This window comes from Solea solea, chromosome 8 (genome assembly GCF_958295425.1).
Source record: "Solea solea chromosome 8, fSolSol10.1, whole genome shotgun sequence".
NCBI lineage: Eukaryota > Metazoa > Chordata > Actinopteri > Pleuronectiformes > Soleidae > Solea > Solea solea.
Window position 1 is genome coordinate 5700849 of NC_081141.1, and position 15664 is coordinate 5716512.

General features: G+C 43.7%; 1 protein-coding gene across 1 annotated transcript in view; it reads left to right on the plus strand.

Annotated features, from left to right (window-relative positions):
• The window catches only part of sema4c (sema domain, immunoglobulin domain (Ig), transmembrane domain (TM) and short cytoplasmic domain, (semaphorin) 4C), a 40268-nt gene extending 27508 nt beyond the window's left edge, over nt 1-12760 (plus strand). The window contains exons 9-15 of the mRNA XM_058636070.1: nt 1384-1528; nt 2219-2432; nt 5389-5504; nt 6663-6820; nt 7265-7356; nt 7576-10062; nt 11569-12760. Coding sequence (XP_058492053.1) covers nt 1384-1528; nt 2219-2432; nt 5389-5504; nt 6663-6820; nt 7265-7356; nt 7576-8480 — 1630 coding nt within the window. The 3' untranslated portion in view covers nt 8481-10062; nt 11569-12760. The remainder of the gene's footprint in view (nt 1-1383; nt 1529-2218; nt 2433-5388; nt 5505-6662; nt 6821-7264; nt 7357-7575; nt 10063-11568) is intronic.
• The last annotated feature ends 2904 nt before the right edge of the window (nt 12761-15664 follow it).

A 15664-nucleotide genomic window follows, 5' to 3' on the forward strand; every position in this document is an offset into this window, starting at 1 on the left:
AGCTCTTTATCAAGGCTCTCTCCCTCTCCCTGTCTGGTTTGATCACACTGCTGTCGTCATGTGCTTCACCAAGGGCAACGATGGGCTGAAAGTCATCTCTTTGTGTTGATGAATAATAATAATTAAAAAAAACAACTTTTAAATTGAAGCGATGTTGGAAAAACAAAGTTTACGGGGAGGTGCGATAAAGCAAACATGAAACAACAACGCGATAATTAGAAGGGCCGACCACACTATCTTGTTTTAATTGGGGGTTGTGGCATTATTAGCAGTACAAAGCCTAGAGTTTGTTGGACCAAAACATAACATTAATGTGTTAATGAGTAAGTTTCCATCAAAAGGGAAAATAAGTGAAGGCAGCAGGTTTTCTTTGGAAGCTCAAAGTTGAAGACTTAGCCTCATTTGTCTCTGGGCAGTGCCCTTTGATGTGAGTCTTTTGTGTTCCTCAATAAGATATCATATCACAAAGTGAGCCACCAGCTTTGAACTTCAAGCTTTGTGTCTTCATTCAGAGCTGCTACTGCTGCTGGAATAAAGCCTTAATCATATTTCTGTGTGCGACTCACTGGGGGATTCCACAAACCCCTCCCCCCCCCCGGCTTTGATAGAGATAACATTAAGATAATTGGACATTATGTAAATGACGACTCGGGAGTTCAAGACATAATCTGACAGCGAAAACGCGAGTACAACACATCACTGCTGTCCTTTAGATTTGACTTTCACCTTCCAAAAATCAATGTGCACTGCTGTGCATTCACAGCGCTGCTCCGCTCGCTCACAGGACAGATCGCACTTTATATAATTTAACGGACACAACCGTTTACGGCTCTTTCTGATATAAAACTGGTAGCTGCTAAATTCAAGTTGTACCTCGGCCAGCGTTCTAACAAATAACTGCAATAAGACTGGAATAGATATATAGCGAATATATATATATATATATATATTCATTTTTGTCTTTCTATGAACATAAGAGTCAGTGGATTTAAAAGCACTCCTAAAGGTTATTTTTTTTTGTTGTTGTTGTTGTTTTATGAAGAGGATGAGTGGCCCGCAGCTATGATTTAATGTGTCTGAGTCGTGTCAATACGCACTTTTAGTGCCACTTAAGTTCTGAAATTTGGCTGGAAGAAAACTTAAGCTCATATACCCTTGACTTTACCATTAAATGAAATGGGGTTCCGGAATCACGGCACCAGAAAGGGGTATTTCGCTCTCACACACTGTTATTGACTTTTGTCAACATGATCATTTAGACTTCACATTCCATGCATTTGAGAACAGATTGATGTTGCCATTCTCTTCTCCCGCGTTAGTCTCGCTTTACTACTAATGTGTCTCTCGGTGTTTTTGACGGCCTCATCTCTGAATCTTCCTCAGGGGAGACGTGGATGTGTCGGCCGTGTGCCAGTACCAGGTCAGCGATGTGAAGAAGGTGTTCGAGGGATCCTACAAGGAGTACAGGGAGGCGTCTCAGAGGTGGGGACGCTACACCGGTGCTGTCCCTGTCCCTCGGCCTGGCTCGGTAAGAACCTGGGAACCGTAACGCACAGTATGATGATGTTGGGAATTGTTGTCTCCTTCGCTTTTATGAGGAGAGCTCAGGGTCAGGCTCAGGTGACGAATGCACTGAATATTCCCTTCCTCTGATTCTTCATGGGCCTTTGCCCCAGAAGTTAAAGCAGAGACGACTAAGTGGTCATTAAAACGCAAAACAAAATGAAACCTTGAATAGAAATGTGAATTTCTAGCCTTATGAAACGTACTCTTAGATACTATATTGCCGACACATTATACCTTTAAGTCGTGAACTTCAAATGTGAAACGGTTCTGTGTGGCTGCTTTTCTTTATCCGCGACTGCATCTTAAAAAGAAAGGATTAGTGGGCAGGAAAGGGATGGAAGCAGGAGAAGAATGAGAGCGAGAGAAGTTTGGGAGGCAGAGGGCGGCGATGGAAGTTAACCAGCAAAAGTTGGCGTGACACAAAAAGCTAAGAACGTAACGATGCGCGACGAAAGGAAAGGGAGCAGAGGAAAGGGTGTAATGGCAGGCGGAGGTGAAAGTAAAAGAAAGATGAAGAGGGAGGGAAGAGGGAGGGCAGCATGTGTGAGCCAGTTAACCATGCCAGCTGCAGCTAAAAAGTTTCCTCCTCTGTCTCCTTCCTGGCCCCTCTCACTCTTCCTTGTGTCCTGTCCTCCCGTGTCTTCTGCTGCAGTGTATAAGTAGCTCAGACAGGGAGAACGGCTACAACAGCTCTCTGCAGCTGCCTGATGCCACGCTCAACTTTGCCAAGAAGCACCCGCTGATGGAGGACAAAGCTCTGGCTCGCCCCCTGCTGCTCGCCAAGGGCGTCAACTTCACCAGGCTGGCGGTGGATCGGGTCAGCGCCCTGGACCTGCGGGCGTACAACATGCTCTTCATTGGCACAGGTACAAAATGACATGAAGGCAGGAAAGTTGTCCTTCAACATCTGTCAACTTTAACCTCTTCATACTCAGCCACACTTTTACCCAGAGACCTAACAATCACCACTTTCTCTACTTCATAGGTTTTTAGTCATCAAAGCCCAAGTTTCTTGCTCTTTTCTGACTAGTTTTGCAGGGCTGTTGTGTTCCATCGCTCTCTATAGTGTGTGCTTTTATTCTTGTTTTGCCCACGGCCTGCAGAATGGCATTCTCACAGTGTGGTGGCGGAGAAAATGCAAGTGCAAAGTCTTCCTTCCGTCCCAGTTTCCTCACACTGTGGCTGAGTATGTGTTTTTTTTGTCTGTGTGGGTTGACGGGAAGGAGTTCCACACACAGCGCGTGGTGAGGAGATGAGAGAGCACAGTCCCTGGCAGCAGATAGGGAGGGACAGGTACTGGCATTAGGAAAGGTGGCACGAAAACATCATGCCATCTGGCCGCATTTCAGTTGGGTTTCAATTAAGGGCTTGAAATGCATGTTAAGATCCGTCTTCAGGCATCAAAGGGAAACCTCTTTGTGTGCGTGACTTAATTAATATCTTTGTCAGTGTCCGTCGGGCCTGAGTGCAGGTGTCCTGTTCTGGCACGCATCGGAAATCCGTCCACCGTCCCAAAACCTTATTCATGAGCAACAGATCTGGCAGTGGAATATGGGGGACTGTGAATATGAATGTCGCTAATCTCATGAATGGAGAGAAAGTTGGCTTCTTACCATTCAGACCACTGCAGCAGCAACCGACAATCAGTATGTTAGAAAAAAAACAATTATTTTATTAGTCCGATGAAAACAAGACACGTTAACATAACTTAAATATGTATATTTAAGTTATGTATAATATAATTTAATATATAATATAATATATAGTATTATATATATATATATATATATATAGTATATATATACATATATATGTATATATATATATATATATGTATATATATATATATATATATATATATGTATATATGTGTATAGTTTTGGACTGAGAAGAAGATGGCGTTTATACTCAGTCAGCTTTTTGTTGTCTTGGTCTGTGATGTAATAGTTCACCCCAAAAAAATGCATAATACGGCCAAGCGGAAAGGGGCATATCGCCACCTAGTGTAGCGGAGGTGGAATCTCTTCCCCCGGAGTGCTTGTATAGTGGGACGAGTACAGGACGCACACAGTTAAGTCGAGCTCTAACCGTTGCAGGTCGACCTAACCACCCGTTCAGCCGAGCTAACACACTCCCAGATTGATACACATACAAACACGCACTCGTGCTCAGGCTCCTTGCACCAAGGGCAGTCGTCCCTGCCAGTCATGTGTCACAGCACACACTCTATAGCTGTTAGGTGCAGCTACAGCGACAGCTGAGAAGAGAGCGATGCAGTGCTTATGGAGATTTCTCAAAGGCCAGGAACAGGAGAAGAAATGTGGTCAGGACGAGCTGTGAGAGGGAAGTGTGATGACACGCATGTATGCATGTGTGTGTGTGTGTGTATTTCCTCCTCATAACCTCCTTGTTAGCTGCAGGGCTGCTTTTCATATTATCCGTGACAGTCTCTTAATCAAGCACACGTCACATGACACATCAAGGTCACCCCCACCAGCTGTGCCTGAAATGCACTTCTTTCATCATGGGGAATCTAAACTTGCTCACAATGCCCTACATGAAAGGAACATGAGATCTCTGCTTCCTCCTGCTCCGGCACCAGCTCCCCGTACGCCCTTTAAAAACCTTCAAATGTCTCTTATAATATTACTTTTACCTGAGGTGCTGAAAGGCCTCTAACAGCGTCTCCACTCTCTTAAATTCACCTTCTAATAGTTCCTCGCTGAGACGAGTACGTTCTGGCAGGTGAACTTCTTTTCTTTTCACAGATTGACAGTTGCAGAGTGTGTTGTGACACGATAACAGTGCGACCACGGTGCATTCCTTGTGTCTTTTTTTTGTTTTACATCATAGTAGTATTGTTCTACTTATTCAGCACTGAATTTGCCATGCAGGAACAAGGCTGAGACACAGATGCTCTCCTTAATTAAATGCATGGCTGCCAACAGGGGACACAAAGAAAAACAGATTTTAGCCAAGGATATGTTCACCGCTGTATCTCGCCGGTAGACGGCCTTTAACAACTGGACACCTGTAGTTTGTGTTACTATGGAGACATGTTTTAAGTTTGTGTCACTTAGGTAAATCTGAATAAAAGGAGTTCAAACACTAAGCACATCCCCAGTGCTGAGTATGTGAACTATGCCTTTAAGAAAACATCATATGATCTTTAAGGACAGCACAGGAATAATTGAAAACACCAATTACTGCATCTTCACTTCCAGGAATCTTGGAAATAGAATTAACGTCATACGTTCACCTGTGTTTTTCCCTCTTCTGGGAAGTCAAACACTAGCATTAGAGGTTTGAGTAACCGCTGATTTTCTTTTTGCAGTTACTATAAGAAAGTGTTTAAATCCTATACACTGTGACTGGGTTCTTTAATATTTAAATACGTTGCTGTGGCATCAAAGGAGTGCGTTTGCGTATCGTAATGTATCATCATGAATATTTAAACGGGTTCCTTAACAGTCACAGGTGTGAGTTGCTGAATATTTCTGCATATCATCAATGTTTAAGTGAAATATCGTGCAGTCACCGGCTTCTATTTACTGATCTTTAATATTCAAATTGATTAGTATGCTGTCATTAGTGTGCGGGTAATTTTATGTACAACATCTTTATTATTCGGATGAACTAGTGGGCTTTGAAAATTTGAAAAGTTTGAAAATATATGTTTTTATGCATGCCGTGAAAAATTGCCCTCATGGTTCGGGGGGAAAATCCATTCCATTGAAGTCAATTTTGAGTGAAATTGAAAGTTTGACTGAACACAACAGATGTGTGCTGAATCTGCCTTGCTCTTCCTTGCCTGTGTTGCAGCGGAGGGCTGGCTGCAGAGAGTGGTGATCCTTGGCACCGAGGCCCATGTGATAGAGGAGATCCAGCTGTTTGAGTCAGGTCAGCCAGTGGACAGCCTGACCATCTCCCACTCCAAGGTAAGGAAACACGGACAGTATTTCAGACATGCACTGAACTCTAAAATCTGGAAACATGGAACACTACAGGAAGAATCAAATGAAAAAGTGTCCGTCTGTGTGTAGCATGCTGGAAAACCCTCGCTTACTTTTCCCTTTCTGTGCAATAACAGTGTAAAGTAGGAGTGAATGTCAACAAGCCTTTAAAAATCTGTGTATTAGCATCTGATTTGTGTGATCTGATCACAAGTTTTCAGCTCTAAGCACAGGTTAGGCTTACTCAGAACACATTCATGGCCTCCTCAGCTGATAAAGAGCAGGGAAGTGAGATCTTATCACAAGTGGTCACATGGCTGTAACTCCATTATCAGAATAGCGATGGGGGAGGAGGTTGTTGGCAGTTCTGTCCTTGTTTTGAGAATCCCTTGTCCACCCAGGCCATCTGAGCATATTCCTCTAAGGTAATTTACATAAGCTCATATTTCTGTATCACCTTTTCATTGGTATTCAGTGATGGGAGCAGAATTTTGTCTTTGTTGATCTATTAATGCCCTTTTTGGCAGACTCTTATAATCATAAATGGGCTCAGTAGCACTCAGCAGATGTTTTTTATCCAGACTGCCCTTTCCCAGATCAAGTGTCACCTCCCCTCATGAATCCAAATCTCTCTTCACAATAACAGTAATTACCGTCCTTCGCAACAGTGGGAATTGAACCCTTGCCCCTGTTGTTTTCGCAATCTGCCGGCCCTGTCAACTGAGCCTGTGTGCTGACACCGGCCATGTCCCTGCGGCTCCGCAACGACATGTCTGCCGATCGATGCAGTTTTGATGGGGTGTTCCTAGCTCGAAAGCCCACTGCTTATCTCATTAATGCTGGCTTAGCCGCGACCAGACATTTTATAACAGCTTTTTAGAAAAGAGCGTAAGGCAGATTGGATTGGAAAAGGGTCGAGGGAGTGAATGTTATTGTAATTGAGAGTCATTATCCCATTATCTCCTCAAACCCCAAACTGAGTCACTTTCTCCCTGCCTCACTCTCTTGCTGTTTGTCTTCTGTCTTGGTTTTTTTTTTTTTTTTTCCACATCCCTCTCTGGATTCTGTCTCTGGATGTGTGACGGAGACTGTTCTTTGTCTTCACCCGTCTCCCTCCGTCTCCCTCGCTCTGTTTCTCTGTAGAAGTACGTGTACATCGGCTCTCGTTCAGAGGTTCTCCAGCTGCCCTTGGCCAACTGCAGCCGCTATCAGTCTCAGCCAGATTGTCTTCTCGCCCGCGACCCCTACTGCGCCTGGGACAGTGAGGGTCGGGCTTGTGTCCGCATCGACCTCCACCGCGGGTGAGACCTACGTGCATTCATTCGAGTCAATAAGGCTTGGTATAGATATCTTAAAAGAACCAGTATTTAGATAGAATTCTCTTTAAACTCCACACAAACAGCGATGCTAATGTTTTTTAATGCTGTGGTGATGGAGGAAAGTTCTGCATATCAAGTGAGGATGATATTTACCAGATCTGATTTGGACTAAAAGGCTGATGTATCTGCATAAATAAGAGCACTGATATGTTATCTGTAGCTGAAGCTATCAAAACTATCTTGTTAAAACCTGGTTTCAAGGTTGTTGCTTTTTTAAATGATAGATTCTGAGTCGTAATTATTATCTACAGTTTGCACACATAAAAACATCGGTGCAGTCTCGTCTGAGGTTTTCAGATCGGAAATTTCCCTCAGGCCCAGTGAGAGACTGATATTATTCTCTGCTTTCTGCCCTTTCCTCTGCAGGTCCACCTCCTCCCTGTCACAAGACCTCATGCTGGAAAGGTTCAGCCGAGGAAAAGCCAAGTTTGATAAGCCCGTCTCCATCCCCAGCCCTGGTGAGTGTGGGGCCACATCTCAGTAGTGGCCCCTTGTGGGAATAGACTGCCAGTGCAGATGCAAGTCAGTTAGTAAAGAAAGATAATGAACTAGAGCTTGAGGGAAGTGAATAAATCGAAAGAGAGCTGGATGCTGGAGAATATGATTTGGTTTATGGAATGAGTTTTAAACCCCACTCCTGTCTACTCTTCCCCTCCACTTTTCCTCTTGGTTTGCAGAAAACTCCCGTCTGAGGAACATAACTGTGGTGGTGGGATCTGACATTGCCGCGCTGGTGCTGCCCTGTCAGCTGGTCTCCAACCTGGCTCAGCCCTACTGGGTCGTAAACGACCGAGAACTACAGCTGGGAGACCCAGAGGCTGGAGGCCCGCGATTTGACCGCAACCTCAAAGCCCTCGTCATCCCTGAAGCACGGCAGATGCAAGCCGGAAGCTACATCTGCTACTCTGAGGAGCAGGGGGTCAAGTTTCAGACGGAACGCTTCCAAGTGGCCGTGGTGGCCAGCGCCCCAATCTTCATGGAGGCCCGGGCTCCAGACAGCAGCATGGGGCTGTTCTGGGTGCTGGTCATCACCCTCGGAGCTGCGTGCTTACTGCTCCTCGTGGCAGCTCTTTACCTGCGCAGAAGGCTGAAGCTGGCGTTAGGAAAGGGCGCGGACATGAAGCCTCTCGAGAGCACACTGGTCTACCCCATCACTCTGCCTAAGGAGCCGCCCACCTTTGTGCCCAGCAAGATGCCCAGTGACGACGACCGCTTCTGGGAAACCGGCGCCAACTACTACTACTCAGACGGCTCGCTGAAGATCGTTCCCGGTCATGCCCTGGGACCCACCAGCGTCAGCAGCACGGCGTCACCCAGCGCCATTCCCGGCCAGCCCATCCACTCCCCTAGCCGTCTCAGCCTTACCAACATACGGGGCTCCGGTAGCAACGGTTACATCCGCCTCAACCTGAGCACAGCAGGGGAGGAGAGGGCTAGCGGTGCTGGTGCTGGGGGCGGCGGGCTAGGAGGCCTCGGCATGGGTGGGAACGACTACTCAAGCCCCTTCAAGGAAGAGCTGAGACGCACCCTTCAGCAGAGGAGTGTCCTGCCCGACGCCAACCCAGAGGAGTCATCTGTCTAGGCCTGTCCTCCTCCGTCGCCATTTTTAAGTTGGAAAAACAAAACAACCAACCTACCTCCCTCCCTGTGAGGATGCCTGCTCTCTCTCTCTTTCAGTGACAAGCTGTTAATCCCCCGTGCTCTCTCTCTCTCACTCTGCCAATGCCTGTTTGGTTCACTGTAGACATTTATAGCACACAGCATGTTAATTATACACATTCATACACCGTGTTCGCCAACATGCACTCCTGTAATTATTGTGTTCCGGACGGCATCGCGACTTGTGTAAATTTTGTATTTAAGAGGCCCGAATGCGGAGAGGAGCCCCGCGAGTGTGGAAATCGAGCAGACGGCGTTCCATGACGGGCACATTTCTTCTTGGTTGTGTGGACCGAGCGAGGCTTTTTTATCGCCACACGGCGAGCAGCGAATGCAAGTGACTGGAAATATTGAACTGAGTCGCTGTCCTTCTTTCAGCTTACTGCACTTAAAAAGTGGAAGCACGTCTTCCGTTTTTGTATTCGTGAGCCATGAGTGTGAGAGCGGTATAAAAAGACTAATTAATCTCCAAGCAAGACGACAATCATGTCCCTTTAGCAGGAGCTCTGCTTAGGACAGAGAGAAGAGGGGAGAGAGAGAGAGCCAGAGACAAAGAGAGAGGAAATTAAATAGAAAATGAAGTGAATCGGCAAGAAAGGCCTGATGGGGTTTTTTTTCAATGAAGGACAATCTCTCAAGACTTTGTCAGCTCAATTTGTGTTTTTTCTTCCTCCCGCATTGTATTTACCTAACGGAGAACGTCCTTCAATCCTCTCCACTTTAATTTGTTGTGCTGGTTGCTTTGAATTAAGACATTTCTTCTTGTTCTTTACTTGTTGCTTTTCTATGTCGTACGGACTACAGCAGTGTTCAAATGATTGTCATGTGACTGATGCCACCCCCCCCTCCGTGAGTGACTCTGTGAGGACAAGCGCCTACATTCCTTGCTCAGCTCTGCACGGTGACCCTCGAATGCACGTTCAAAGTTCAGCGTACTCCAAGTTTGCGCCACATCACATTTGCACATTGTAAAAGAGATCTGTGTTCCGGACTGTGTTTGTTCATCTCCTCAGAAAAAGTAGAGGCTGTTTGCGTTCAGCTCGGAGCAGCGGAGAATAATTGCACACCTAATTCCAAATTGAAGTTGATGTGAAGACATTTTGGCATGGAGAATGTAGTTGAACCTTCACTGTTGTGACCGCTGTGGATGTCTCATTAAGTGCTTTATATTGGTGTTTGGTGAGGGTGGTGACAAGAAGGAAACTTACCCTCTCACTCACCTACACACACACACACACCCCGGACTGCAGTGTGTTTGTGATGCACCCTTAAACCCCCATGGAACCCCCTCCCTCTTACCGATGCCCAGAGACTGACCCAGGGCCACTGTGGACTCCTGCAGAGGAAGAACACTGTAAAACACATCCACACAGAACGAACACACACACACAGTTTAAAGAGAAGAACGGACAGACAGACAGACAGACAGGCAGACAGACAGACTAATGCTGTTGAGCTGAAGAACAGCTGGCTGGAGACAGGAAGCAGCCATGAACCAGTGACAGGTATTGTTCCACTTAATTAAATTCTTGCAAACAAAGTCCTAACCTTTAATGATTTCCAATTTTGCTTCTTTTTGTTGTTGTTAGTGCTACTCAGTGCTTTGTTTAGAATCACTCAGTTTATTCATCTGGGTTCTCTGGCTGTCTCTTTGTTTAACTTATTGCAACAACACAAACAAGGAATCATTTAACCTTCTGAAAAAATATGCAATTTGCTTGCTGAGAATTTAATTAGAAGAGCTAAAACACCGATGCTCTAGTTGTGATGCAGTTAGGGACAGTTGTATGAGCTATTGACGCATGATGTCAGCGTTGTTGAGCTTAAAAATACGCTCAACCTTTTACAGTTTGTACACCACTCAAATCTGAATATTGCTTATGGGGTCACAGGAGCTGTTGGTCTGCTACGGCCGCATTAGGTCCATTTTTGTCACATTGGTAAATCCCAACAAACGATTTCAAACACCAAAGTCACCAAATAATACCGAAATAGGCAATAGATTAACAACTCCTGTGTCCCGTGATGTCAAATCTATGATTGTCTCTATGCACTTTGGTGCAGGAAGTGAATGGTTTACAAAATGACACAAGCTACAAAACACACAAACACTGATTTAAGCAGGTGGAGATTTTATTACATTAGGAAAATGTGTTTTTCCATGTGTCAGTAGCTCATACAACCAACAAACAAACAAACAAACAAACAAAAAGATAATGACCAACTAGTCACAGACTCCAGGAAGCTTCAAGCTAGGACATAGTACAGCACAGAAGCTAATTTTTTTTGGTAAACAAAGTCCTCACTTGCTGTTTTTTTTGTCTTTTATTCCGAGTGGAGAAAATAAGACAGTAATGCAACATTACTGATGCCAACTGTGGTTAAATTACACCACCACTAACCAACCAAACTAGCCTGAATGCTATGCTAAGCTAAGCTAAGCTCAGCTAACCGTCGCCTGACGCCTGTAACTGCTTCCAGACAGAAAAGAAAACAAACAAGTCAACTTTACTCAGGTCTTTTTTTTGAATGCGTGCGTTCTGTTGTCAAAGTCTTAGGGAACAGGTGCAACACAAAGTGTTTCATAGAAAAAGATAAGAAAAGGAAATAGTTTTGAACTGTCAAAGATTAAAATGGGTTAACGTGAGGAAGAGCTTTGTCAGAATGGAACATCTGTTTGTTAAAAAATGTTCTATTTACAAGATTAGTTTCTCATATACCTCGAGGTGTTTTTTTTTTACATCACTTTTCTTTTATCTGCAATCATTTAGCATGGTAAAGTGTAGTTTTAGCAGAAAGTACCTCACTAATTCACACACAGGCCCGTCTGCTCAAAGTGTTCCTGGCAATGTCATGATGTCCTGAAAAAATATGACCTAGTTTTCCACCTGATTATAAGAAACTCTGAAGCACTGCCAACGCTTACAAGTGTGATGAAGCCACAATGTGCTCAGCTCTCTGTGTTACTAAATATACATTATTTTGTCCTGTGTCTTTGCTTTGTCCATCAGGGGTGACTGTGGTGGGGTTTTTGGTTGGGACGTGTCTCTTGGGACCAGAGGAGAAGGACAAAAAAGACTGTGTTTGTGTCGTTCCACTGTGTGCAGATCGCTGACGAAGATGTAGAATATCAAAAGTGATCCCCTTGTTGAAGAGGTACTCGGCGTTCAGCGCTCCATCCCAGTGTTGCATGATCCTCTGCAAGTGGACTGTGCATCTTTGATATGATCATCCTTGTACAAGTGCATCGTTTTAATCGATTCTTTTTTTTTTTGGGGACTTTTACAGACACTAACATTGTGGAACATGTCATGTTCTCTTTGGAAAAAAACAAAATATGTCTGATTTCAATTGTTCAAGGATTGTACAGGAACTCATGGCAACATTTCCACACGTTTACGTTTCTCTGTGCCTCGCCGCCTTTTAAATAAGCCAAAGTAGACTGCAGTTGCTTTTGTTCTTCTGTCGTTAGGATACTTCCATTCACTTTATTTGATTCCAGATCGATATTTAAGTCGCAGCGGTCCGTCCACTTTGCTACACTGAGCTGATGTCTGCAACGTTTCTTGAACTGCAGCAAATTTTCCCTCAAGCAAAACACAAAAGGCTTGATGCCAATGGACGTCCTGTTTACCTCCTGTTTACAGTACATAAGTAGTGGTCTGCTGAATTCAATGTACCAAAACCTTTCCCATTATTTAATTTGTCTGCTCCTGTAAAAACCAAATAAGTAGCTGCTGATCAGTAATTAAATAAGCCCACATAATAGTATTAATTTGCCAGAGGCAGAAAAAAAAACACATTAGCTCTTTACACTGGTAGTTATGTCTTAATGTATTCCATTTTTTACGATTAGGCTTTTACCTTAATTTATCTTGTTGTAAAAAAGGAAAGAAAAAAGAAGATAAAAACAGGCATCAAGCTGGGGAAAATGCATGTGTAATGCACGTTATGTGCATCTCCTCAGTTCTTCCGAAATTCTTGTTTGCTCGAATGATTTATCTCACACAAGGCTTTAAGTTCTGCTGTTTTCGCTCACGTTCACATTTGTATTATTATTTTATTATCATCATTTCATTTTTGCCCCATCTTTGCTGGTCTGTTATTGTTTGTTTTTAAATGTATGTTAAGTAACTTATTTCACTTGTACAAACATGTTGATATTTATTATCATTGTACATATGTCCTTATTTTTTATATGTGTATATATACACAAATAAAAATAGAGATATACCCGGGGGGTGTGAGCTTTGTTTTTAAACGTCAGTTTACCTGTGACGGGCAGCGGCCGAGGTTTTTTCTGTGTGGAGGAGCTTTGTCACGTCTGAGGGAAATAACCCTGGTGTCAGAGCCGTCAGAGTTATCTTTCTCAGGGTTATCAGAGCCGTGTTTACCAAGACACAGAGGGTGCTAACGAAAAGACAGCGGGGAAATGGGAAACGTGGGATTTTTTGGCTTTCTAGAAGCTCAGAGTCTGTGCTTAATCAAGGAAGTTTGATTTATTTATTTTTAACCCGTCTCCTGTTTTGTCACCAAACTTTGCCAATGTGTAATTTAAAAAGTGTCCCTGAAGTAGGGAAATTGATGCTAAACAGCTGACAGCCAGGGTTTACTCTATGCAGTTCTTCTTTAAGACAAAAATATGCTTAATAGACACACAGATTTGTGTTTTATATGCAAAGAAACAGCAGTCTGCAGGTGAGCAGAGATTAAAGTCAGTGTTTTCTCCACTGACTGAAAAACTGCTGCACAAATCAGGTCAAATTCTCCAGCTCCGTGGAACAATTACCATGTATTGCATTAAGACAAACTTACAGCAGAAGTAAAGAGACCCATCTTGGCTCATGTTAAAGGACATCAAAATTTGGAATGAAATTCAAACGAACACATTTGGGACGAGACAGCTGGTGTTGATGGAGGAGACTTGAACTCCTCTGACAGACTTGTACATGCATCAAACACAACTGTTGGACAAACCACCAATTAGTTAAACATCACGCTGCATCACATGGTGGCTGTGATGACAGGGAGGATCTTAAGTGTAGGGAGATGTATTTATAGTGACATAATGAGGCCATGGAAGTACACTGAAAAACATGCTTGAAGAAAGTGGAGAGAGTCAGTCATCATCTACCGCTTTATCCTCAACCAGAGGGTCGCGGGGGGTGCTGTGCCAATCTCAGCTACATCGGGCGATAGGCGGGGTACACCCTGGACAGTTCGCCAGTCCATCGCAGGGCCACACACAGATAGAGACAAACAACCATTCACTCTCACACTCACTCCTATGGTCAATTTGGAGTGTCCAATTTACCTATCCCCACATTGCATGTTTTTGGACTGTGGGAGGAAGCCGGAGTACCCGGAGAGAACCCACGCACACACGGGGAGAACATGCAAACTCCATGCAGAAAGGCCCTTGTTCCAACCGGGGCTCGAACCCGGGTCTTCTCGCTGCAAGGCGAGAGTGCTAACCACTACACCACCGTGTGGCCAGTGGAGAGAGTGACAAACTAAAAATATTGAGGGACGGAGTTCATTGATAAATCAGTGTGTCAAGTGTCAAACCTGGAAATGATGATGTCCTCAAATGTCTTGTTTTTGTCCACCAACCAAAATGATTTCTTTGTTTTATGGAGCAAAAAAAATCAAGCAAATAGTCACATTTAAGAAGCTGAAACAATCAGAAATCGTGTTTTAATGATGAAAAAAAGCTTCACACCGATTCATCGATGATCAAAATAGTTGACGACTAATTTAGTAATTGATTAATAACCGATTAATCGAGTAATTGTTTCAGCTCTTATATATTCTAACAAAAAAAAATGTTGGTTAATGTTTCCTTAACTTTGACATTGAAAGGGGCTCTGACTCATACAGAAACTGTTATTTTAGAATGAACTGTTTCTATTCCTGAGATTGTTTCTTCCCAACAACAACAACAGCAACAACGATGACAACAACAACAACAACAACAGTCAAGCTTGGATTGCACAGACTTGCCACATGCTCGATGCGGTGGACACAGTCCCAGCTGTGCAGAGAGGCTCACGTTTGCGTCTGATCTCCGTGTACTCAGCTGCATCACAGCCTCTCAATAAGCTTTACTGGGCTTTCTTCAACACTTCACCCACCTGTTAGGGCTTACTGATTTTTCAGCTCCACGGGCTGGAGATAATGCAAAACCACAGATTACACAATATATCATCGTATTTTTGGTGAATATGTTTTAATTATATTTTTTAAATCAAGGCAACATTCATTTTGGCCCATGTTGCTGGTTATTAAGCTCCTTGCCAACTGAGCAGTTTTAGCTCCAAGCCAGTGTGGCCTAAAACAGTCTCTTTTGTTGAAAAACAGAATAAATAAAATATATAATGTCAAACTATACAACCTTCCAAGGGGGGGGGGGGGTCTACCTGTCTGGCTGACAGATGGGGGAGTTAAACTTTGAGCATCAGGTCAGCTTTGAATCAACAAACTGAGCGAGCGATGCAGTCAAGCTCCAGCTGTTTAGTTTCACCAAAGCAAACAGCAGCTGGGGCCTTATAGACGAGGGAGTCCATTCCAAGACAAGTGCAAAACAAGTTTAAACACAGAGTGTTTTCCAGATAAAAAGTAATACAGAACAAAATCATGAAAAATAATAAAAGAGCAGAAGATCATCAGGAGAAGCCCTGACCCACACTGCAACAGTTAATAACAGGTTATTGTAAATCAATACATAATTATGTAAAAAATCATGTGCAAATATAATAACAATTTTTCTCAAAATAAATGAGAAAATCAATCAATCTATCTATCTATCTATCTATTTGGGAAGTCACGTGGTTTCCTGTACGGTGTTTCTATTGGTCAATTCATATTAAACGGGTTCCGGCCACGGTACCCGCCCCCTTCAAGCCCTTGAATGAATATACAAAAGTTAGTTCCTCAGACGATACTATTTTCCGTTAAAAGCAGACATTTTTCCCATGAACAGCGTCTGTCTTTTTTTCATAATCTTCCACACTTGTAAACAAAAATACACAAGTACGCAATATGTGCTGAGGATATACAAATGCTTAAGACTTGAGCAGCATTTTCTGCCGCGGCGGAGGGATCCAT